At 37.0% G+C, this 25,948-nt stretch overlaps 2 protein-coding genes across 2 annotated transcripts in view; both read left to right on the forward strand.

Annotated features, from left to right (window-relative positions):
* The first annotated feature begins 1,587 nt into the window (after positions 1 to 1,587).
* LOC138916885 (olfactory receptor 4D10-like) overlaps positions 1,588 to 25,948 on the forward strand; it is a 40,842-nt gene continuing 16,481 nt past the window's right edge. Inside the window, exons 1-5 of the mRNA XM_070230490.1 lie at positions 1,588 to 1,885; positions 13,864 to 13,918; positions 22,530 to 22,613; positions 24,915 to 24,958; positions 25,599 to 25,739. The gene's annotated coding sequence lies outside the window, so the exon portion shown is untranslated. The remainder of the gene's footprint in view (positions 1,886 to 13,863; positions 13,919 to 22,529; positions 22,614 to 24,914; positions 24,959 to 25,598; positions 25,740 to 25,948) is intronic.
* On the forward strand, positions 15,680 to 16,615 carry LOC138916886 (olfactory receptor 4D10-like). Its single transcript, XM_070230491.1, has one exon. It carries the CDS (start codon positions 15,680 to 15,682, stop codon positions 16,613 to 16,615), a length of 936 nt encoding a protein of 311 aa, XP_070086592.1.

The raw sequence follows: 25,948 nt of genomic DNA on the forward strand, positions 1-25,948 counted from the left end.
CTACCTGTCCTACTGTTCATACCACTGCCTCAGGCATAGGTTAGTTTGACAAATTGAAAAAGAAAAGTATTTAATGGCAGGGGCACCTTGCAGCAGTGTGGTATGACCATGCATAGACAATTAAGAATGGCATTATTAAATACTTTTGTTTTTCCTATGTGAAACACTTTATCATTTCCTTTACTACAGTATATTGAATACCCCATAAAACTGCAAGTAGATCTAATTCTCCTTTATATTTTCAGCGTCTACAATAGTGTCTGACATGTAAGAAGCTATAAGTAAGTGTTGGCTGAATCTGTGGAATGGAAGGGAATGAATGTATGTAAGAAAATGATTCCAAATTCTACCTAATCTTGGATTTTAGTATTTAAAATTGACTCTATTTCTTGAACTTCTACATGCAAGCCAAAGAAAACGGAAATTATTGAGTCAAAGTGTCTGTGATTTTATATTCAAGACCTTGGCATCTGTGTGTATGTTTATGATATCACAAAATCACGTGTTATGTCCAAAAACATTTGTTGAGACCCATGTACACTATAGAATAGAAACATCACAGGATAAATGAGTGTTTTGTGATATTCATGACAAATGAATGTACAAATTTATTCAAACAGAGTTTCAATAAACCTGTGCTTTGAGTATGTCCAGCTAGACATTTGGGATGCCTGGTAATCATATATGGGAGGATGGCATTCATTTCCTCTCTTTTCCTTCTGGAGCATGGAACCTAGTAAGACTTAGTAAGTAAAATGATTCATTGTAACATAACTATATGCTAATTATTATGATAAGAATAATAATACAAGACCACATTCTTTTATTTTGATTTATTGGGAACAGATAGGTTTCAGAATTTAGAATTTCTAGATTTTAGATTGATAGTGCAGTGTACGTATTGTATATTACATCATTTCTCCCATGGGAAGCATCTGATACCCAAACATTTTAGTATTTCTGTAAGAAAATGTATGAATATTCCCACAAAAGCAATTTAAAAAATTGTGTATGGCCTCACATTAATTCAGATCAAATTTTACCACAAAATTAGTTCAGGTCAGATAAGATTTTACTACCAAATGGCTTTCTAAAAATCTTTCAGCATTCAGAATTTGGATATTTCAGAATGACTGCCAACAAATACAATAACTGAATAAGAAGGGCTTGTAGTAGGCAGATTAACCCCCGACCAGGATATTCAGATCTTAATCCCCAAAATCTGTGAGTATGTTACATTATATGGCAAAGGAAAAGGAAACTAAGGTTGCAGATGAAATTAAGGTTGCTAATGAGCTGAGCTTTAAATAGGGAGATTATCCTGGATTATCTGGGTGGGCCCAATGTAATCACAAGGGCCCTTAAAAGTGGAAAAGGTAGACAGAAGAGGAGGTCAGGGTAATGCAATGTGAGGAGTACTTGACTTGACTTGGTGGCTTTAAAGATGGAAGCATTCACAAGCCAAGGAATATGGCCTTTAGAAAGTAGAAAAAGGAAGATAGTGGATTCTGTCCTAGAACCTTCAGAAAGGAATGCAGCCTACTCACAATGCGTCTCACAGAACACATCTCCATTGTTAAGTAACACATGAGTGTACCAAGTAATCACTTCCTGCAACATACACATATACACACAAGCACACACTCACACACAAACACTCTTCCAAAGAGAGGCAGAGAAAAAGTAAATAAGTTTTGAAGAGGTGATGTCATCAACATGGGGGAGTGAGCTGTTCCCTTTATCTCACCCACTTAGAACCAAAACTAAATGGACATTCATTGATCAATGGAGAATTCCCGAAACAGTACAACAGGATGTCTGAAAGACCCATGCAGCTATACATCTGAAGGTTGAGGGACTACCACCAGGAAGGTTGCAGAGATAGGTGAGTAGTCTCTGGCCACCCAGCAGCCCTTTGCATGTGTACAACTTCTTCCCCTGCTGGAGCACCCATAGTACCGTTGTGGCCCCAAGGGTGGGAGTGCACCACAGTGTGACTGTAGGAACAGGTGATGGCAGGCCTGATCCCCCACGTGATAGGTTTCACATCCAGCAAGAGAGCCCACAGTGCCACCATGGAAGTGGCTTAGGCTCAAAACCAGTAGGAAGCCAAGCACAATGGCTCGTGAGACCAAGGAGGAGACAGTGGTAGATCTGCACACCCAGGCGAATGAGCTTCCAGCTGCTGTGAATAACCACAGTACTGCTGTGGACCAGAATGAGGGAGTGTGTCATGGCAGTACTGTGGGAGCAGGTGGTGGCAGCCCTGAACCCGCATGTGATCACTTTATCTTTGGTGGAGGAGCCTACAGGGCCACTGCAATCCCAAGGAATGGCTCGGGATCAGATAGACACAGCTGATGTGGATCACGGCAGGTTCAGAAAACACAGCTCCTCCCTCCCAAGTGGCAGCAGGTGAAATCAGCCACCAGATACTATCAATATGCAAAGGGACAAATCCACCCCATCAAATATTATGTAGAGGTATATATAATCCAGACAAGAAGGAAAAGACAAACACCCAGAAATCAATCCAGAAGACACAGAAACTTACAATCTAAATGACAGAGAATTCAAAATAGCTATCATAAAAAGATTCAATTAGTTACAAGAGAACTCAGAAAACAGATTAATGAAATCAGGAATAAAATTAATGAACAGAGAGAATTCTGCACAAACGAGATTGGAACATTAAAGAAAAAAGCATCAGAAATGTTGGAGATGTAAAACACAATGAACAAGATAAAGAGAAACCTGGAGTCTTTAAACAACAGAGCTGATATTATGGAGGACAGAATTAGCAATTTAGAGGATAAAAATATAGAAATTCCTCAGATGCAGTAGGAGAGACAATGAAGACTAAAAAGAAATGAAGAAATTCTCTGAGAAATATTCAACTCAAGTAGAAAATGCAACATAAGAATTATGGGTATTTAAGAGGGAGAAGAGAGAGAGAATGGAGCAGAGAGCTTGATCAAAGAAATAATAGCTGAGAACTTCTGAAACCTGGGGAAGGAGCTGGAACTACAAGTAAAAGAAGCTATTAAAACTTCTAGTTACATCAATGTAAGAAGACCTCCTCCAAGACATATATTAGTAAAACAGGCAAAAGTCAATGACAAAGAAAAAATACTAAGGGAAGCAAGGAAGAAGAAAACCTACAAAGGAACCCCTATCAAACTTTAAGATTTCTCAGCAGAACTCCTACAGGTTAGGAGAGAGTGGAATGATACATTCAAAATTCTGAAAGACAAAAACTTTCAGCCAAGCATACTCTATCTAGTGAAAATATCCTTCAGATATGATGGAGAAATAAAAACTTTCCCAGATAAACAAAAGCTGAAGGAGTTCATGGCCACAAGACTTCCACTACAAGAAATTATCAAGAAGGCCCTCATATCTAGAAAAAAAAAAAAAAAAGCACTTACAAAGCCTTGAGGAAAGAGATATAATAGGCAGACAACATCAGAAAATTACAACTCGCTATCAGAACAGATTAGCAAACACTTAATTAGAAAACTAATGATAAAGGGAAGGAAATCATCAAGAATAAACATAATCCCTTCATTTTAACCACAAACTCATAATACAAAATGGGATAAGTTGTGACAACAATAAGTTAGACGGGAAAAAGAAAGGATGGAACCTGCTTGGACTGAGGAGATAAGAGACAATCAGAAAATAGACTCAAGATCTTTTATACAAACTGCATGGTAATCACTAAACAAAAAATCAGAACAGAGACATAAAGGATGAGTAACGAGAAAATCATCCTGGAGAGCCACTAAACTGAATTGATAGTCTGAAATACACAGAATGAGAAACAAGGGGAATACAGAAAAATTGTAAATCAAGTAATAAAACGGCAGAATTAAGCTCTCATCTATCAAAAATCAGTCTAAATATAAATGGATTGAATTCTCCAATCAAAAGACACAGCTTGGTTGGATGGATTAAAAAACAAGACCCAACAGTAGGCTGCCTCCAGGAAACACACCTTAGCTCTAAAGACAAACATGAGCTAGAGTGAAGGGATGGAAAATGATATTCCAAGCTAATGGCACACAAAAGAAAGCAGGTGTTGCCCTACTTATGTCAGACAAAGCAGACTTCAAGATAAAAAAGGCAGAGAGACAAAAAGGGGCATTATATAAAGATAAAAGGGAAACTCTAGCAAGAGGACATAACTCTTATAAATATATACGCACCTAACACAGGAGCACCAAAGTATGTAAAGCAACTATTAATTGACCTAAAACAACATATTAAATGCAACACAATAACATTAGGGGACCTGAACACCACACATACACCAGTGGATAGATCATCCATACAGAAATTCCATTAGACGGTGATTAGGCACATATGTGTGATGATGGATTGTAATTAGTCTTTGGGGGGTGAACATGATGTAATCTACACAATAATTGAAATATAGTGATGGACAAGTGAAATTTATATAATGTTATAAACCAATGTTACTGCAATAAGAATGGAAAGCCATAAAAAGATTATAAAATAGAAAAAAGAAAGTCAACAGGGAAATAGTGGAACTAAATGAAAAACTAGACAAGATGGACCTAATAGATATAAAAATAACACTCCATCCAAAATCAGCAGAATACACATACTTCTCAAGTGCACATGGAACATTCTCAAAGATAGAGCCTATATTTGGAAACACAGTAAACCTCAATAGATTTAAGAAGATTTTCCAACCATATCAACCATAATGATATGAAATTAGAAATCAACTCCAAGTAAAAAGCTGGGAAAGACACAAATGTGTGGAGACTAAAGAACATGCTACTGAACAACAAATGGATAATTGAAGAAATTAAAGGAGATGTCAAAAAATATCTGGAGACAAATGAAAATGGAAGTACACCACACCAACTCACTTGAGATGCAACAAAAGCAGTTCAAAGAGGGAAATTCATAGCAATACAGGCCCACATTAACAAACAAGAAAAATCTCAAATAAATAATCATAAACTATACCTAACAGAACTAGAAAAAGAAGAACAAACAAATCCCAAAGTCAGAAAGATGGAAATGATAAAAGTTAGAGCAAGAACAATTGAGATTGAAACCAAAAACACAATAGAAAGGATCAATGAAACTAAGAGTTGGTTCCTTGAGGAGAGAAATAAAACTGACAAATCTGTAGCAAGACTCACTAAGAAAAAAAGAGAGAAGGCTCAAATAAATAAAATTAAAAATTAAAGAGGAGAAATTACAATGGATACCGCAGAAATACAAAGGATTATAAGAGAATACTATGAAACTATGTACCAACAAATTGGATAACATAGAAGACATGAATAAATTCTTACACTCATACTTCCTCCAAAACTGAACCAAGAATAAATAGAGAATCTGAATAGACCAATCACAAGCAAAGAGATAGAAACAGCAATCAAAAAAATGCCAAAAAATAAAAGTCCAGGACCACATGGCTTCTCTGGAGAATTCTATCAAACATTCAAAGAAGATTTAGTACCTAGCCTTCTCAAATTATTTCAAATAATTGAAGAAGACTGAACACTTCGTAACACATTTTACAAGGCCAACATCACCCTGATCCCAAAGCCAGAGAAGGACAACACAAAGAAAGAAAATTACAGGCCAATATCACTGATGAACATAGGCACAAAAAGTCTCAACTAAATAATGACAAACCAAAAACAGCAATACATTAAAAGGATCATAGACCATGATGAGGTTGAATTTATACCAGGGACATAGGCATTGTTCAACATCTGCAGATCAGTCAATGTGATACACCACATTAACAAAATGAGGAATAAAAATCACATGATCATCTCAATAGTTGCAGAGGAAGCATTTGACAAGATCCAACATCCATTTATGATTTAAAAAAAACACTCTCAACAAAATGGATATAGAAGGAAAGTACTTCAACATAATAAAGGCCATATATGACAAACCCACAGCCAACATCAAACTCTGCTGAAAAAATGAATACTATCCCTCTGAGAACAGGAACAAGACAAGCGTGCCCACTCTCACCACTCTTATTCAACATAGTACCGGAGGGTTTGGCCAGAGCAACTAGGCAAGAAAAAGAAATGAAAGGTATCCACACTGGAAAGAGAGAAGTGAAACTCTTGCTGTTTGCAGATGACATGATTTTATATATAGGAAACTCTAAAGAATCTATCAGAAAACTATTCAAAATAATCAACAACTAGAGCAAAGTTGCAGGGTACAAAATCAATTTATGAAAACCAGTGCATTTCTATACTCTAATAATGAACTAACACACAGAGAACTCATGAATGCAATCCCATTTACAATCGCAACAAAAAGAGTAAAATATCTAGGAATAAATTTAACCAAGGAGGTGAAAGACCTATACACTGAGAATTATAAGACATTATTGAAAGAAATCAATGATGACATAAAGAAATGCAATGATAGTCCACGCACATGGATCAAGAATAAACATGGTTAAAATGTCGATATTACCTAAAGCAATATACAGATTCAATGCAATCCCAATCAGAACCCCAATGACATTCTTCATGGAAATAGAACAAAGGATCCTAAAATTCATATGGAGGAACAAAAGACCCAGAATAGCTAAAGCAATCCTTAGAAAAAAGCACAAAGCTGGAGACATCACAATCCCTGACTTCAAAATCCACTACAAAACTATAGTAATCAAAACAGCATAGCACCAGTACAAAAACAGACACAAGATCAATGGAACAGAATTGAAAGTGCAGAAATAAAACCACACTTCTATGCACAGCTGATCTTTGACAAAGGAGCTAAGAACATATAATGGAGAAAGGAAATTCTCTTCAACAAATGGCGTTGGGAAAACTGGACAGCCACATACCAAAGAATGAAAGTAGACCATTACTTTTACACTGGTCTCTAGGTAAAAATTAACTCAAAGTGGATTAAAGACTTGAAAGTAAGACATGAAACCATAAAACTCCTAGAAGAAAACATAGGCAGTACACTCTTTGACATCCGTCTTAGAAGTACCTTTTCGAATACTGTGTCTAATCGGGGAGGGGAAACAAAAGAAAAAAAACAAACAAACGGTACTTCATCAGACTGAAGAACTTCGGAAAGGCAAAGGAAACCATGAACAAAAAGAAAAGACAACCCACCAACTGGGAGAAAATATTTGCAAATCGTATGTCTGACAAGTGGTTAATCTCTAAAATATATAAAGAACTCAAACAACTCAACAACAACACCAAAAATCCCAATCAAAAAATGGGCAGAGCATATGAACAGACATTTTCCAAACAAGATGTACAATGGCCTAACAGAAATATGAAAAGATGTTCAACATCGCTAGTCATCAGGGAAATGCAATCAAAACTACAATGATATATCGCCTTACACCTGTTAGAATGGCTACAATTACCAAGACAAAAACAACAAATGTTGGAGAGGTTGTGGAGAAAAGGGGACCCTCACACACTGCTGATGGGAATGCAAACTGGTGCAGCCACTACAGAAAATGGTATAGAGACATCTCAAAAAATTTAAACAATAGAAATGCCATAAGACCCAGTTATCCCACAACTGGATATTTATCCAACAAACTTGAAATCAACAATTCAAAGCAACTTATGCACCCCTATGTTCATTTCAGAATTATTCACAATAGCCAAGATGTGGAAGTAACCCAAGTGCCCTTCTATGGAAGAATGAATAAAGAAGATGCGGTGTATATATATAGATAGATGTGGTGTGTGGGTATATATATATATAATGGAATACTACTCGGCCATAAAAAAGACAAAATCATCCCATTTACAACAAAATGGATGGAAGTTGAAGGTATTATGTTAAGCAAAATAAGCCAGACAGAAAAAGATAAGCACCGTATGATTTCACTTATATGTGGAAGATGAAAAAAAAACAAAGACAAAGAGAATAGTTTAGTGGTTACCAGAGAGGAAGGGGTTTTGGGGTGGGCATATTGGGTAAAGGGCCACATATATATGGTGAGTGACAAATAATAATGTACAACTGAAATTTCTCAATGTTATAAACTATTATGACCTCAATAAAATTTTTAAAAGAAGAATAAAAAAACAAAAAAAAAAGGAAACAAGTGTTATTTTGTCAAGCACATGTTTTAGGAACACGTAAGACTGCAATCAACTCACTAGTACAAAACAGATGTTTTTATAATCAAATTCTGATCATTGACAACACATTACATTTTTTATGTGCAGTTCATCATTTTCTTGGTATTAAAAGAAAGTTTGAAAATCCTATTTTTCTTCACTGTAGGGGAGCAAAGATGCTACTGCTACAATTCCTTATTTTGGAAGCCATGAAAATACTTATCTTATGGGAACCTGATAAGATACTCCCTTCTAGACACCCTCCTTTTTTTTCCAATGATCCAGGCACATTCAAGAGTTACACTTTTCTGATTGAACATGAAAACAAATGCACTCTACGGACTCACAGCCAACTAAAAAAGAGAAGTAAAGTCTCAGTTCATAGAAATGTAATTTTTAAAATTTACCGGATAGAATGGAGCATCTAATTTTCATGGAATATAGGTTATGAAAATGGACTAAAAGGAAGGGAAAACAATCTTAACAGATCAATAATTATAAAAGAATTGAAAAGGTTGTCAAAGACAGACCATTTAAAAAGGCATCAGGCTCAAATTTGTTGTGGGTGATTTCCAATAAATATTTAAGGAGCCAGTAACTTTCAATTTTCTTACGAATTTTAGAAAGCTCTTAATACTATATATGGACAGCATAACTATATCTGCAAGCTAGATGTTAGCATCAAATATACCTAATAATATCACACATCTAATAAATGTACACACAAAAATCACATCTTTGAACAAAGACATAAAGATCTTATACAATATTAACAAATTACATAGCAATGAAATACAGCAATGTCAAATAATTAGTGAGAAGTGTTTATTCCAGAAATTCAAAAAGAAATAATGCTGAATATTAATATTATCATTATATTAATATTCAGCAGTAATATTGTTCCCAAAATAATAGATTAAAAGGATAAACAATGTGATTATCTAAGTGTTGCAGAAGATATTCAATACAATTTAACCCACATCCTTGTGGAAAAAAAGCACCTAACAGCTCAGGAACTGAAGAAAAAACATATCTTGATAAAGAACATCTTTATTCTTTATCAAATAAGATAGAGAAGATAAGGAATAAAGATAAAGAATATCTACAAGAACCATATAGTAAACATTATACCTAATGATTAAAGATTAAAATAATTTCCATTATTATCCATGACTACACATTGATGCACATCATCACCACTAATATTAATCTTTAAACTTGAATTCACTTACACTTCAAAAACACAAGAAAAAAATAAGAAAGTATATAAGTTTTGGAAAGCTGGAGGAAAAAGTTATTCCCAGTTATTGAAAATATGTTCTCTAAATAATATAAAGGAATTCACTGAAAAACTATTGATGATAGTAAAAGAATTCAATTAGGCGCTCACACATTAAATCAAATTGCATACAACATTGGTTTCCTACACACCACTGATATCCACGGAGAAAATGTAATAGAGCTATTTCAGGCAATATGAAAGACCACATATACTGAAATAAAGTCCTGGTTTAAACACTCACACACAATAGAAGTGCTTCTAGCAAACATCCACTTAAGTGTATGTCAAGACTCACAGGAAAGGAAGGGAAAGGCTCAGGACCAAAAGCAGATAGAGGGCAGGAAACCAGAAAATTGAATACTCCTCCATCAGTGAAAGGGTAAACTGGAAAAAAAAATCCACCGACCAGCAAAGAAGATAAGAGTAAAACTTATCTGCCTCAATCTGGGCTTTGAGTGGAATAAAGATAATCTCTTCTGACAATTGAAAACCCTGGTGCGAGTTTGGGGTTCAATTTTGTAATGGCTACATGGAATGGGAAGCCCCAAAGTGAAAAATTAACTAAGAGTGATGCAGTGTTAGTAATGCCCTATGATGCCCAAAAGAAACAAATATTTGCCCTCTCTGAAGGAATGCACGCTGAACCCAAGCCTTCCAAGATTTACACATAAATAGCTCAGCATAAATTCATAATTCAAAACAGAAAAAGCATGAAGAAACAAGTCCTTATTAGCAAGAATCAAAAGACACAACCAAAACACAATCAGGCTCTCAAGGACTTTGACTACTGGCATAACCAGATATATAATATAATATAAATATTAAAGCTAAAAGAAAAAAATTTAAAGGAGATATTTTTAAAACATGAGCAAGAAACAAGGTGATAAAAGAAAAGAAGGAGATTTGTAAAAAGATAAAACAGAACTTCTAGGGATGAAAACTATAAAGAACTGAAGAAACTCCCAGAAATGGATCATATACGTGATGGAATACGTGATAGAATACCTGAGAACGGTGGTTAGGAGACATGGAAAAGAAAACAAACTAGTTCAATTAATGATATATGTGACATGAGTTTCAGGAAGAAAAAATGAGGAGGAAGAGTCACTATTTTATGAGATATAACTGAGAAATTTCCACAACTAATGAAAAATACAAATTCTCAGATTCACAACATATCATGACAGAATACATAAAAAGTAATCCACATATACTCATATTGTAGCAAAATTGAAAATCATCAAAGACAAAAAGTTAATCATCTCTATACACTAACAATGAACTATGAGAAAAAGAAATTAATAAAACAATGTCACTTACAATTGCAGCAAAGGAATAGCATACCTAGAAAGAAATTTAACCAAGGAGATGAAAGATCTGTTCACTGAAAACCATAAGACACTGATGAAAGAAATTGAAGAAGATATATATAAATGCAAAGATATTCCATGCTCATGGATTAGAAGAATTAATATTGTAAAAGGTCCATGCTACTCAAAGACATCTACAAATTCAATGCAATCCCTATCAAAATTCCAATAGCATTTTTCACAGAAATAGAAAAGGCAATCCTGAGAAAGAAGAACAAAGCTGGAGGCATCACACTTATGATTTCAAACTATATACTACAAAACAGTAGAATTCTGGCATAAAAACATACATACAGACCAATGAAACAGAATCAAGAGCCCAGAAATAAACTCATGCATATACAGTCAGTTAATTTACAACAAAGCAGCCAAGAATATACAATGGAGAAACGATACTTTCTTCAATAAATGATCCTGGGAAAACTGGATAACGACATACATAATAAAGAAATCAGCCCTCTATCTTACACAACTCACAAAAATTACTTGAAATGGATTAAAGATTTAAACATAAGACCTGAAACCATGAAGCTCCCAGAAGAAGAAACAGTGGAAAAGCTCCCTGACATTGGTCTTGCCAACAATTATTTGGATATGATAACAAAAGCACAGGCAACAAAAGCAAAAATAATAAATGACACCACATCAAACTAAAATCTTCTGCACAACCAAAGAAACAATCAACAAATGAAAAGACTAGCTACAGAAAGGGAAAAAATATTTGCAAATTACATATCAGATAAAATATGTAAAGAACGAATAAACTCAATATCAAAAAAATACACAATCAGATTCAAAAAGGGACAGAGGAACTGAATATTATTTCAAACAAGACATTCAAATTTAATAGGCACATGCAAAGGTCCTCAACATCACTAAGCATGAGAGAAATGCAAATCGAAACCACAATGAGATATCACTTCACACCTGTTTGAATGGTTATCATCAAAAAGACAAGAGATAACAAGTGTTGATGAGGACATGGAGGAAAGAAAACCCTTGTGCACTGTTAGTAGAAATATACGTTGGCACAACCACTACGGGAAACACTATAGAGGTTTCTGAAAAAAATAAAAATAGGACTACCATATGATCCAGCAATCCCATCTCTGGGTATATGTCCAAAGGAAATGAAATTAAAGATCCTGAAGAGGTATCAGCACTTCTATGATCATTGCAGCATTATTCACAATATTCAAGATATAATAACAATCTATATGTCCATCAATGGATAGATGGATAAAGAAGATGTAGTCAGTCATAAAAAATAGAAAATCCTTCCATTTGCAACAACATGGATAGACCTTGAGGGCATTATGCAAAGTAAACGAAATCAGATAAAGACAAATACTGTATGACCACATATATACATGGAATCTAAAAATCTGAACTCATAGGAACAGAGTAGAGGGAATGGAAGTTACTAGGTCCTGGGGAGTGGGAGAAGTGAGGAGATGTTGGTCAAAGTATACAAACTCAGGTTATAAGATGAGTAAGTTTTCAAGATCTAATGTACAGATAGTGATTATAGTTAACACTGTGGTAACAATACTTGAAAGTTGCTAAGAGAGTATATCTTAAATGATCTCACCACCAAAAAGAACAGTGAGGTGATGAAAGTGTTAGCTAACACTAAGATGATAATCATTTTCCATTTAAAAATGTACCAAATCAGGGCATCCAGTGATGCAGTGGTAAACTTTGAACGCTCTGCTTGGGCAGCCTGGAGTTGCAGGTTCAGATCCTGGGTGCAGACCTACACACAGCTCATCAAGCCATACTGTAGAGGCATCCTGTTTACAAAACAGAGGAGGATTGGCACAAATGCTAGCTCAGCAACAATCTTCCTCAAGCAAAATGAGAGGATTGGCAGATGTTAGCTCAGGTCCAATCTTCTTCGCACACAAAAATGTATTAAATCAACACATTGTATACCTTAAACACACTCAATGATATATGCCAATTATATCTCAGTAAAGCTGGGGGGAGAAGGAATTACCCACCTAAAACACACAACGTGTTTCAAGCAGTTTTAAATCTGTGTAGACTAGTTTAATGTACTAAAACAAGATGGAAAAGCAGGTAAATCCAAACCCATCAGCATTCTGCAAACAGTGGAAGTGCATTCTACATAGGATCAAACCATTCAATAATCTGAGTTAATCTTAAATAACTATTGTGATTTTGTAGACAGGTTTACTAACATACTTATCTAGTGGTAATCCAAATTGAGAGATTCCATATGAGTAAAGTGTTGGAAAACAGGAAAAATGTGCACTCCCCAAAGTCATCTAAGTCATGTTTCTCTACATGTGGAGACTTGTAGCAACATCAGGGGACTATAACAATTCTGTGTGTAATTAGAAACTGGAGTGGTAGCAAAGGATTTGAGGTCCAGTTCTCTACTATTTTTTTGGCAATCTAATTGAAGCTCATTTATATATAGTGTCCTTTGAGCCTCACAAGCCATGAAAACTGGACCCTGGTACTCTCAGGCACAGCATGTGGCATGCTTTAACAAAGTTCTGATTCAGCTATGGATAAGCAGATAGATTTCCTCTACTGACTCTAAGTAGTTTGGATACTAATCAAAATGTGTCCGTCTGTGTGTGTGTATGTGTGTTTACACATGTGCATGTCTCAGTAACTTCCTAATAACTCCCGATGAAACTTCATCATCAAAAGCTGAATCAGGCACTTGACTTTTGCTTCCTTGTCCAATATTATTCCCTTTGCAATTCTTATATTAAGCCTGAGGCTGAGGGATTTGCACATAAGACAGGGACACCGGAAGTTCAAGAAGATGTGATTCTTTGAATCTGCCCTTTCTCTCCTGAGAGAAGAATAAAGACACTAAGATATCTAGTCTTCCAAAAGGCTCTACCTTCAGAAACAATATTTTCCAAATTAACATTACCAGTGTTCTGTTCTGCTCTGTACGTACTAACATACAATCAGCAGTTGGAGTTTCAGAATCAAAGGTATTAGGTAAAGATGTTAAGCTTTAGCTAAAGTTAAAGTTATGGATAGTGACATTGAGATGTCGTTATTGATTACACATAAATAGTTTGACTTTGATATTTTCCAGGTATATTAAATGCTTCAGAGACAAGATGATCTTCTCAGTGACAGAAACAACAAAGGTGGGTGTTAACTATTGGAAGAGAGGTGATGTGTTAAGAGGGATTCAGAAATGTGGTCCATTCAGTGTGAGAGAAGGCATCACCCATTTGCTATGATCCTTTGAGTTGCTTATTGATGAGGCAGCCTCAGTCTAAGGTCAACATTTATTGGTTTTCTGGAGCCCCTTTCTGTGAAATTCTTATCTTCAAACAGGCTTTACCAAATACTCTTGTTATGCAAAATTAGACCCCATATAAATAAGATTGAAGGGGGAAACAAAACACTGTTCCTTCCATCCTTTTTTCCATCTTCCCCTTTGTTTCAGCCAAACATAGATGCATAACATATTCCATGTGAAAAAAAAGAATAACATTAATACTTCCTAAAAGATGGTGGTGAAAATTCAATAAATCAGCATTTCATAATTATTCACACACAGTAAACACTCAAAAAGTAGTAGCTTTTGTTACTGCTGGAAGTCATATCTCCTAGGTTCGCTCCTATCTCACCCAAATCTACCTCTACTTTTCTCTTGACATTTTACATTTTACCATGCATTATGTTCATCAATTTATGCAAATCATCCACTTTTGCTAGGCTGTAACCACTTTGGCAATGTGATCTCATTTGTTCATATACATTCGAACACTGCAATAAATGTTCACTTTCTAAGTGTAAGGTGGAGTAAATAGTAATTATAAAATTTCCTGAGAATGATCAATAAGAGCTTATAAAAAATAGGCGTTATTCTAAAGATGTGTACATCGCTACCTGCTGTGTGATGCCTCTACTCTCTTGGCTTTGAATCACAAAGGGAAAGAGGCAGAGGAGAGTGAGGTTGATACTGTGTATGCACCACCTCTCAGAAGTGAGTCACTGTCTTCACTCTCTCCCCCACATTCAAGCAAGGATCACATCAGTTATGCAAAATGAATAAGTTTTAGAGAATTGCTGTACAGCTCTATGGCTATACTGTATTGTGCACTCAAAAATTTGTTAAGAGGGTAGCTCTCGTGTTTAAGTGTTTTTATCACAATAAAAGGAATTAAAAATATTCTTTGAGATTTGGATTTACATATGGTTTCAATGTGTTTCCCAATAGTAAATTTTAAATATTTTAAAATACTTATTAAGCAAATAATCTGATTAGTATAAGGTAATCACTATGACAAGTTACATACATGGAACAATAGGTTGCAATTTTAAGAAATTCAACACAACACAGTCAACAGCAAGGAAACTGACCCATGTGACATCAACGTCGCAATGAGAAAGAGTGATATCTTTTTTTTTAGCAAGACAAAACCCTGTTGAAGTGCAACACAGAGTTTGCTCATATGAATATTAAACTTGTAGACTATGACTCTACAGTGCCTGGAACCATGTTTTACTAATCTTTGTATTTATGCTTCAGACAGTTCCTGACATTCAATCAATTTGTGAGTAATACATAAAAAATAATACAGTTTACAAATGAAAATAAACTAATTAACTAAAATGTGCAATGTAAACATCACTTCTTAACATAAATGCTTATTCTCTTCAAAAATAGTTTTATAGGTAAAGAAATATTGAATGACTTTTCATGTTATATTTTGATTTGATCACCAAACTGATTGAAATCTTAAAAATTTGGACAACTCAACAAATTGCAAACACCACAATCACATGAAGAAGATTCTGAATTTCATTCTTAGTGCTCAGGAAGAAAACGAAATAAAGAGCCAAGTCTTTTCAAATGAAATAGCTTGAAACAAAAGTGAGACAAAGAAAATGACTCTATGGAGCTGAAAAACTGTACCAGGGTCAAAGAATTTATTTTCCTTGGCCTAACCCAGAATCAAGAACTGAACTGGGTCTTATTTCTTTTCCTGCTTTGGGTGTATGTGACAACTCTGCTGGGAAACCTCCTCATCACGGTCACGGTGACCTGTGAATCTCGCCTTCACACCCCCATGTATTTTTTGCTCCGGAATTTGTCTGTTGCCGACATCTGCTTTTCCTCCATCACAGCTCCCAAGGTTCTGGTGGACCTTCTGTCACAGAGAAAGACCATCTCCTTCAATGGCTGCTTCACTCAGATGTTTTTCTTCCACCTCATTGGAGGGGTGGATGTATTTTCTTTGTCACTGATGGCCTTAGATCGGTATGTGGCCATCTCCAAGCCCCTGCACTACGTGACCATCATGAGTAGAGGCCGTTGCATTGGGTTAATAGTGGCCTCGTGGGTGGGGGGCTTTGTCCACTCCATCGTACAGATTGCCCTTTTGCTGCCCCTCCCCTTCTGTGGACCCAATGTTCTTGACACTTTCTACTGTGATGTCCCCCAGGTCCTCAAACTCGTCTGTACTGACATTTTTATGCTTGAGCTGCTGATGATATCCAATACTGGACTGCTCACCACATTGTGGTTTATCTTCCTGCTTGTGTCCTACACAGTCATCCTAATGATGCTGAGGTCTCAGGCAGGGGAGGGCAAGAGGAAAGCCATCTCCACCTGCACCGCACACATCACTGTGGTGACCCTGCACTTTGTGCCCTGCATCTATGTCTATGCCCGGCCCTTCACTGCCCTCCCCACTGATAAGCCCATCTCCGTCACCCTCACTGTCATCCCCCCTCTGCTGAACCCTTTAATCTACACTCTGAGGAACCAGGAGATGATGTCAGCCATGAGGAGACTGAAGAGAAGATTTGTGCCTTCTGATGAGAGATAGACTGGTTGCTCACTCCTCCTCACCACCTTTGAAAATGTTTGTCCATCAAGTAAACTGTATTGCGTAAAGGATTTCTAAATAATTTTGATATTTCTACCAAGATAACACATGACTTTTGAAGATTCTGATCAGCATGCAATAATAATGTGAAAAGATAGGTTTCATGTTATGAAAGAAAGTAGAGAAATCAAATTGTTAGCTGGAGAGGTGTTTATTGCTTCTTCAATACAGTCTTGGAAGAAATAAAGAAATCAGAATCGAAATACACTCAGACAATTTTATCACATTGGAATTGTTCTGGGGCTTTTTTTCCAGCTCTATTGTAGTGTATTTGAAAAATAAAAATGGCATATATATATAAGTACAACAATATTTTGATATACGTATAGACTGTGAAATGATCATTGGGGGAAACAGATTAACTTGGGATCTGTCTCTCTGTTCTTTCTCTTTTTTTTTTTTTTGAGGAAGATTAGCTCTGAGCCAACAGCTGCTGCCAATTCTCTTTTTGCTAAGGAAGACTGGGCCTGAGATTACATCCATGCCCATCTTCCTCCACTTCATATGTGGGACACCTACCACAGCATGGTTTGCCAAGTGGTGCAAGGTCCGTAACCAGGATCCAAACCAGTGAACCCTGAGCCGCCGAAGCAGAATGTGCACACTTAACTGCTGCGCCACTGGGCTGGCCCCTCTCTGTTCTTTCTTAAAATTGCATCAGAATTTCTAATTGTCTAAATAAAAGTATCAGTAAGAAAAGTAAAAATATATATACTCAGACATTCCCACTACATTCCTGTTACCAGGAATGGAGCTGAGACACATATGAGAAATAATGCAGCTTGGGCATTAGATTCTATATGGTCTTTCATGAAGTAATCACATCTTAGAGAAGTAAACAATCCAAATTAAGTTCCTCCTCTGATTCTATTATAGGATAAATTACATAACTATTACCTGAATATTTTTCCATCTAAAGCCCACACTCACGTGGTTGAGAGCAGATGCCTTGAAGTTAGCACAGCTTGAGTTAGAATATAGACCTCAACAACCATGAGTCCTGTGACCTCATGAAAGGTCTTTACCCTGACCTTCCTCTGAACCCCAGGCCTGCTTGCCATGCCTTCATTGCTTTCCCTCAGTGCCCTGGGCTTAGCTTGAGTACAGAACTCATGACCTGGTTTCTAATTCTCTGTCCTCCTTCTTCCTGTCTCCCTCAGTAGAATTATGCTTTATTTATTATATCCCCAGCATCTGGCCCAGAAAGTAGAACAGAGAAAACACCATAAAAATTGTTGAATTACAAAACTCAGTGAATGACTATCACCTCTAACTCATTTCTGCTCAAGTCATTGGATAATATGGTTAAGAAAACAATTGATACATTGTTATTATTTTCTGTTAACATGACACCCTAAAAATGACAGAAACCTATGAAGCTGCTTTCAACTGTGCATTTGCATTCAAATAGGTTGATATGAAGTAGAAAACATTATTCAATATATCAGCTTGGCTTTTATGGTTTACTTATTATGCCATTTACAGCTGCTGGGAGTTTGGGGGTTTTTTCCTCTGATTTCTGGAGGTAGATTCTAGATTTTAAAATCTTTGAAACTAGAAATATGTTCATGTTGCAGTACAAATCTCAGTCCAAAAATCAGACATGCAATGTCCATGAGAGGGGGGTGTGTCCAGAGCATCCAAGAAACAGTAAGCAGGCCTCTGTAAGTAGATGAGAGGAGGAGAGAGGTAACAGTTGAGGTTGGAGACATAATGGGGCCATAGGTCCAGGTCTTTAGGAATGTTTAGACCACTGTGAGGATTTTGATTTTCACATTAAGTAAAATGGGATGCATTCGGAGGACTTTGAAGAGCAGAGCAATGATGCAGGTTTTAACAGAATTGCAGGGGCTACCATTATGAATAGACTGATGAGGGATGAAGACAAAAACAGGGAGACCAATTAAGAGGCTACTGCAATAGTCCCGTGAAAGAAATAGTGAAGACATGACTTAGCATAATAATGGTGGAGGTGTTAAGAATTGTCTTTCATGAAGTAATCACATTTTAATGAAGTAAGCACACTCAAATTAAGTTCCTCCTTGGACTCTCTTATATGAATAAATTAAATAACCATTACCTGAAGATTTTTCCATCTAAAGCCCACACTCCAGTGGTTGAGTGCAAGTTCCTTGAAGCTAGCACAGCTTGAGTTAGAAGGTGGACCCCAATAACTGTGGGTTCTGTGACCTTGTGTGGGTCCTTATCCTGACCTTCCTCTGAACCCCACACCTACTGGCCACACTTCCATGACATTGCCTCAGTGACTGGGGCTCAGCTTGAGCACCACACTCAGGACCTTGTTTCCAATTCCCTGTCCTCCTTCTTCCTATTCCTCAAGTAGGACTACGCTTTCTTTATTGTGTCTCCAGCACCTGGCACAGCAAGTATAACAGAGAAAACTGTCCAAAAAACGGTTGAATTAAAGACCTCAGTGAATGAATATCGCCTCTCACTCATTGCTGTTCCTCAAATCATTGGAGAGTAGGGATAAGAAAACAATTGATTTGTGATTATTCTCTGTTAACACGACTCCCTAAAACTGACAGAAACCTATGAAGCTGCTTCAGACTATGCATATACATTCAAAAACATGGGCATGAACTGCAAAACATTATTCAACATATGAGCTTGGTTTTGATTTGTTTATTTTTCTGCTATTTACAGCTGCTGGGAGGTTTTCTTTTTTGCCCATCATTTTTGAAGGTAGATCCTAGATCTTAAAATTTTGAAACTAGAAAAATGTGCACATCCCAGTACAAATGTCAGTTCAAAAATCAGACATGCAAAGGTCTTCAGGTGGGGATGTGCCCAGGCCTTTGTAAGGGGATGAGAGGAAGCAAGGAGGAGCCAGGTAATGATTGAAGTCAGAGAGATAATGAGGCCATGGGACCAGGTCTTAGGACCTTTTAGACCATTGTGAGGATTTTGACTTTCACATTAAGTAACATGTGATGCATTTGGAGGGCGTTGAAGAGCAGAATAGTGATGCATGTTTTAACAGCAATGCAGTGCTTACTGTTATGAATAGACTGAAGTAGGGCAAGGACAAAAACATGGAGACCAATTAAGAGGTTACTGCAATAGTCCCATGAAAGAAATAATGGAAACAAGATTTAGGGTAATAACAGTAGAGGTGGTGAGAATTTCAAACAACTTTGAAGGTCAAGCAAGTGGGATTTGCTGATGGATCCAGTGTGGATTTTCTGGTTACATGTGTATCCTGTGAGAACTCCATCACCCACTTTGGTCATCAATTCTTTGAGAGCTCCCTCAGACTCGCCTTCATAACCTCATCAGGCTACTTCCAATACTTGAGTCACACTTCAGGAATCACCCTGTGTGCATGAAACTGCCTAAGGAAATTGCTCAGAATCCTTAAGATTTCACATTTATTTCCCAATAGAAAAACTACTAAGAGGAAGTATTAAGAGTAAGGTGGAATTCTTAATGGAATGCTAAACTGACCTCACAGGATTATTGCTAAATTCAGGCCAGGGTTGTCAGACATCACTGGGGAGATGGTGGAAGGTGAGGAACCTGAATAGAGGGTGATACGATATGGAGGATGGGTAGTTCTGCCTAAACTAGCTTAGCAGGGTTTTTTTAAAATTGGACAATGCAGAGACAAACATTGAGGTCCAAAAGTAGCAGCCCAGTTGAAAAGTTCAGGGAAGACTGAGTAGAATATGGTCAAGAAGAGAATCCTTGTCACTGCTAGAAAATTTTAGACCTAAGACAAAAAGCGTTTTCCTAAGCATACGTGCCTGAGTTACATCTTAATTACTCTCGCTGAAACCACCTAACCCTCAGCAGAATTTTTTCACAGCCACAACCAATTACATTCCCTCTGATACTTCTCACACTAGTTTGGACATCAAGGAATTGGTGAACATGATGGAGCACTGTCAATCAGTGTGGGCAAACCAAGAAAATATTATTTCCTGTTTCAGCCATTTTCCACAGAAAGACACAATGGAAGCCACTGAAATCACTGGCTTTGACAGGGATATTTAACAGAATTTTCTAAACCTGAATGATTCCCAAGGTGAACATTATTTAAAATGTTGGAGAAGGAGGTTGGAGACTTTAGGTAAGAAATATAACTCTACATCAGTGTGAATGCCAGTGATGTCTGGAAGTCTATGCATAAGCATGGGGGAAAAGTGAGAATAATTTCACTCTACATGTAATCATTAATATTTATGAATGTAAAATAATGTAATAAATAAACAAGATGCTACATTCCAGGGTGAAACTTCAGTGACAGACAGCACAGCTAAGAAATATAAACAAAGATGATCTTGTGAAGTGAGAGTCATGGAAATGAGTTTAGTTTGGAATTGGAAAAAAGGCAACACTTTTTTTCTGGAATCCCTTGAATTACACAAAGAAGAGATTTTTCTCAGGCTTATTTCCTGTAGATGGATCAGACTGAAATCTATAGAAGTATTTCTCACGCTAAATTTAAAACTAGAGAGAAAATAAAATATGTCAAACCTTCAAAAAACGTTAAAAGAATAGTGCAATGAACACCTATATACTCTTCTCTAGATTTACCAAAAAATAAAAATTTATAGCAATGATTTTCCTTCCTATGTCTTTCCATGCCTTCATATTTGTATCCTTTCTTTCCAGCCAAACTTCTGACTCGTGAGCAACTTTTATATATTCAAGTGGTCCCCTAAGGGCAGATCTCCCATTCTGTCCACTCCCACATGCCCCAAACATAAGTGTCACCTCCTACATGCAGGTTTCTCTGAGCCTCTTGGTGAAAAGTCACAGTTTTCTCACGCACAGCTCATTTGTCTTTAGACAGTCCCCAACACTCCCATATCACTATTAGATTTCAGTTCTTTCTCTACTGCTTTTGGATTATATTCCTTTCTCTCAAATAACCTAGAACTCTTCCAATTTTCTATCAATATTTGCTAAATAATTAGATGGATTAAAAATAGCAGAAAGATGGAGCAGAATGTGGAGGATGTTGTCCAAATTACCAAAAGTAGTTTGTCAACATGGGACCCATTCCTTTCTGACAAACGAGCCTGACCTGGGGTCTGAGGTACTGTCCACCTTCTACCCTTCTGTGTAGACCATAGTCTGTTATTTACATGCAGTCCCTGTGGACTGCTTTCATAACTAGATTGGACCTCTGCTATATCTCTAGTAACTATATTAAGTTGATGTTTTCTGGTGATCGTTTCCTCTCTTTAAACTAGTCAGAATTGATGACTCACCTACTGTTTAGTTCAACACAATCCATTCGCCATTGAGCTTGCAGTGTTAAGGTTACTCAACATAGTACTAATTATAACCAATAACTAGCCGTGTGTGCTGAGACTCTGCATATGTTAATTCACCTAATCCCCATAACTTCCCTGTTGGGTGGGTATTACTATAACCCCCATTCTATAGCTGAAGAAGTAGAGACTCCATGAGGTCTCTCACTTACCCAAGTCACACAGGGACAAAGCCAGCACTTGATCCCAGATGGCTCTCACTGCAGAGATCTGCATTTGACTTCTTTGGTCTACTAAGATGTTGTCAGATAAGAAGCCAAACCAAGCAAGCACTCTCTGTACTACCATACACTGTCACCACCCTCTGGGCCACTCTCATTGACACTGAAAAAAAAACACTTCTGATTTCCCCCAAAATAGTATGTTCTGATGAAGCTGTTTTAGAATACATCTTCTGGGAAATGTACAGCTCCTCTAAAAGACTGTCAGTACATTTAAAGAAGCTGTGTATCTGTGACACTTACTAACCTGGAGTTTTTCTTTAAGGCAACACACGTATAAGCTCACATTATTGATTAGGCAATAATCTAAGTTTTGATGCTTTTTCATAGATTCACTCATTTAATCTTCACAAAAATCACTCGAGGGAGATGCTGTTGTTTCCAAATACTGATGCAGAGCCTGAGGCCAAAGAGGTAAACTAACTTCTTCTGTAGCATAACCAGTCAGTGCCCAACTAGAAGCTGAACAGGCTGTGTGATGCCAGAGGCCCCCATTATCTCCCTGTATGCTATGATGCTCTTGGTAGCTTTTTTAGTTTTCCATATTAAGTAGACTTGGGACAAAATTGCATGCAGACAAAAGAAAACTTGAAAGGAAAGTGAGCTAAGTGAAAAGAAATATCTTCATTTGAACTGGGAAACACCCAAAAAGTGGGAGAAGTGATGCTCAACTTTTGTTTCCGATTATGGTGAGAAAAGGGAGATAGACTGCAAAGAAAGAAATTAATGTTTATTTCAAAGATTCAAGAAAAAAGAAAGGCATCCAAAAACAATACGATTATATGGTAAGAATACGCTTAACATTTTAAAAAACTGACAAACTGTTTTTGGAAACTGGTTGCACCGTTGCACATTCCCACCAGAGTTCCAATTCTTCTACATTTTTGTCAACTCTTGATACAAGTCTGTTTTATTTTAGCCATTCTAATTGATGTGTACTGTTATCTCACTATGGCTTTAATTTATATTTCCTCAGTGATAAATGATGTTGAGTATCTTTTCTCGTACTTGTATGCTATCCCTGTATCTTGTTGTTGTCTATTCAGACCACTTGTCCCTTTTTTTATTCAGTTGTTTTTTTCTTATTATTGAATCTTAAGACTAACAGCCATGCTATTCCTAGGTACTTACCTAAGGGAAATGGAAGTTTGTGTCCACACAAAGATCTGTACACAAATATTCATAGTAGCCTTATCTGTAATAGTCCAAACCAAAAAATAATCCAAATGTCCAGCAAAAATGGAATGAGTAAACAAAATGTGGCATGTCCATACAATGAAAAGGAACAAAATATTGGTACACACAAAAACATGGATGAATTCTATGAATGAAACAAACCAGACAAAAAAGGAGTCCGTACTGTAGGATTCCATTTGTAGAGAAATGCAAATGAATGGATAGTGACAGAAAGCAAATCACTGGTTGCTTGAAGAAGGATGGGCAGAGGGCACATTTTACAAGGGTCACAGGGACACTTTTGAGGTGACATAAATGTTAACTATCTTAAAAATAGTGATGATGTCATGGGTATATGCTCATATAAAAATGCATCAAAGCATATACTTCAAATACATGAGCCTATTGAATACCAATGATAGCATAATACAAAAATAACTTTTAAGAAATAAATTTGAACAATAAACGGAAGAGAATCCCTGAGTTACCGCTTTCCTTTAATACCTTAGGAGCTCTTCAACACCCAGGGGTTTTGCTACCTAAAGTAGTTTGAGGTAAAGACATAAATAAAGTAATCCCCTTAAGAAGAATGGAGCAACAGAGAGGAATTTTTTGGCTTTAAAATTTTCTAATTTTTAATAGCATTAAATTTCTGACTTAAAAAAGGGTGGAGTGGGGGCCTGCCCTGTGGCCAAGTGGTTAAGTTCACAGGCTCCACTTTGGCTGCCCAGGGTTTCACTGGTTAGGATCAAGCCATGCTGAGGCAGTGTCCAACATAGCACAATCAGAAGGACCTACAACGAGAATGTACAACTATGTACTGAGGGGCTTTGGGGAGAAGAAGCAAAGAAAAAAAGAAGATTGGCAATATATGTTAGCTCAGGTGCCAATATTTAAAAAAAAAAAAAAAAAAAAAAGGAGTGCTGCTGTGGAATTCAGTCCAAAGAGAACCATTTTGCAGATATGAGTTCTTCAACTATTTAAAGGGAGAACTCAGTCTGGAAAAAAAAACCCACACTCCTGTCGAACCTCAAAGGACCCCAGTCGTACCAAATAGGCACTGCCTTATCCATACACCAGCTGCATCCATTTTTATATCCTTCATGCCACAATAGTGCATTTCTGAATATTTACAATTCACCTGTTCATTTTTTGATACTTAAAACTTACATTCCAAGAACACTGTTCTTATGCATTTTCTAAAACATTTGTAACTTACAAAAGAGATAATAAATGCATGCTTGTGTAAAAGATATCATTTTGGAAACATTAGCTACAACCTCAGAACAGCTCTTTTTGTGGTGGTAACACCTCACTAGTCTTCAGACCTAATACCTGACTCTAAACCTGAATCTATTAGGACAGAGTAAACCCTTTCTGAAATAACACTTAATTTTTCCCAAGCTACATGTGGATGAACAAATATGACTCAATGGAGTTGGGAAATGGCCTGAGGATAAAAGAATTTCTATTTCTGGGACTTACTTGGTCCAAAGACATGAACTTCGTCTTGTTTCTCTTTTTCTGTTTTGTGTACAGGACAACTCTGCTGGGAAACCTCCTCATCATTGTCACTGTGACCTGTGAGTCTCACCTTCACATCCCCATGTACTTTCTTCTCCACAATCTAGCTATCCTTGACATCTACTTCTCCTCCATCACTGCTCTGAAGGTCCCAGAGACCTGCTGTCAAAGATAAAGACCATCTCCTATACAAGATGCACGACACAGATGTTTTTCTTCTACCTCATTGGTGGGGCAGACATTTTTTCTCTCTTGGTGATGGTGTTCGATTGCTAGATAACAATCTTCAAGCCTCTGCACTATGTGGCCATCACGACTAGGGGCCGATACACTGCCTTCATTGTGGCTTCCTGGGTGGGGGGCTTTGTCCATTCCATCATGCAGATTTTCCTCTTGCTGTCCCTCCCTTTGTGTGGACCCGATGTTCTTGAGAGCTTCTACTGCAATGTCCCCCAGGTCCTCAAACTCGCCTGTACAGCCACCTTTGCACTTGAGCTCCTGATGGTTTCCAACAATGTCTTAGTGACTACCCTGTGGTTTATCTTCCTACTTGTGTCCTACACAGTCATCCTAATGATACTCAGGTCTCAGGCAGGAGGAAAGCCATCTCCACCTGCACCTCACATATCACCAGGGTGACCCTGCACTTTGTACCCAGTATCTATGTCTATCCCAGGCCTTTTACTGCCCTTTCCACAGATATGGCCATCTCTGTCACCTTCACTGTCATTTCCCCTCTGCTGGACCCCTTGATCTACACTCTGAAGAAGTGGAAAATGAAGTCAGCCATTAGGAGACTGAAAATAAGACTCACGCATTCTGTGATAGAACACTTAATAGGTAACAATTTAGTTTTCCAGTTAAGTTAATAGGTTGCTGATAACTCAAGCTTCTGGTAAGCATGAAGGAACTAGTGTTATAGGATTGAGCTGGTTGATGTATTTTCATTGAAATACCAAAGTAACCATGTGTCAGTCAGGAAACTATAAGGCAGGTGAAGAGACTGCTGAATCCAATTCCTTTTCAAGAGGTAAGTAAATAGAAACCTA

This window comes from Equus caballus, chromosome 12 (assembly GCF_041296265.1).
Source record: "Equus caballus isolate H_3958 breed thoroughbred chromosome 12, TB-T2T, whole genome shotgun sequence".
Lineage (NCBI taxonomy): Eukaryota > Metazoa > Chordata > Mammalia > Perissodactyla > Equidae > Equus > Equus caballus.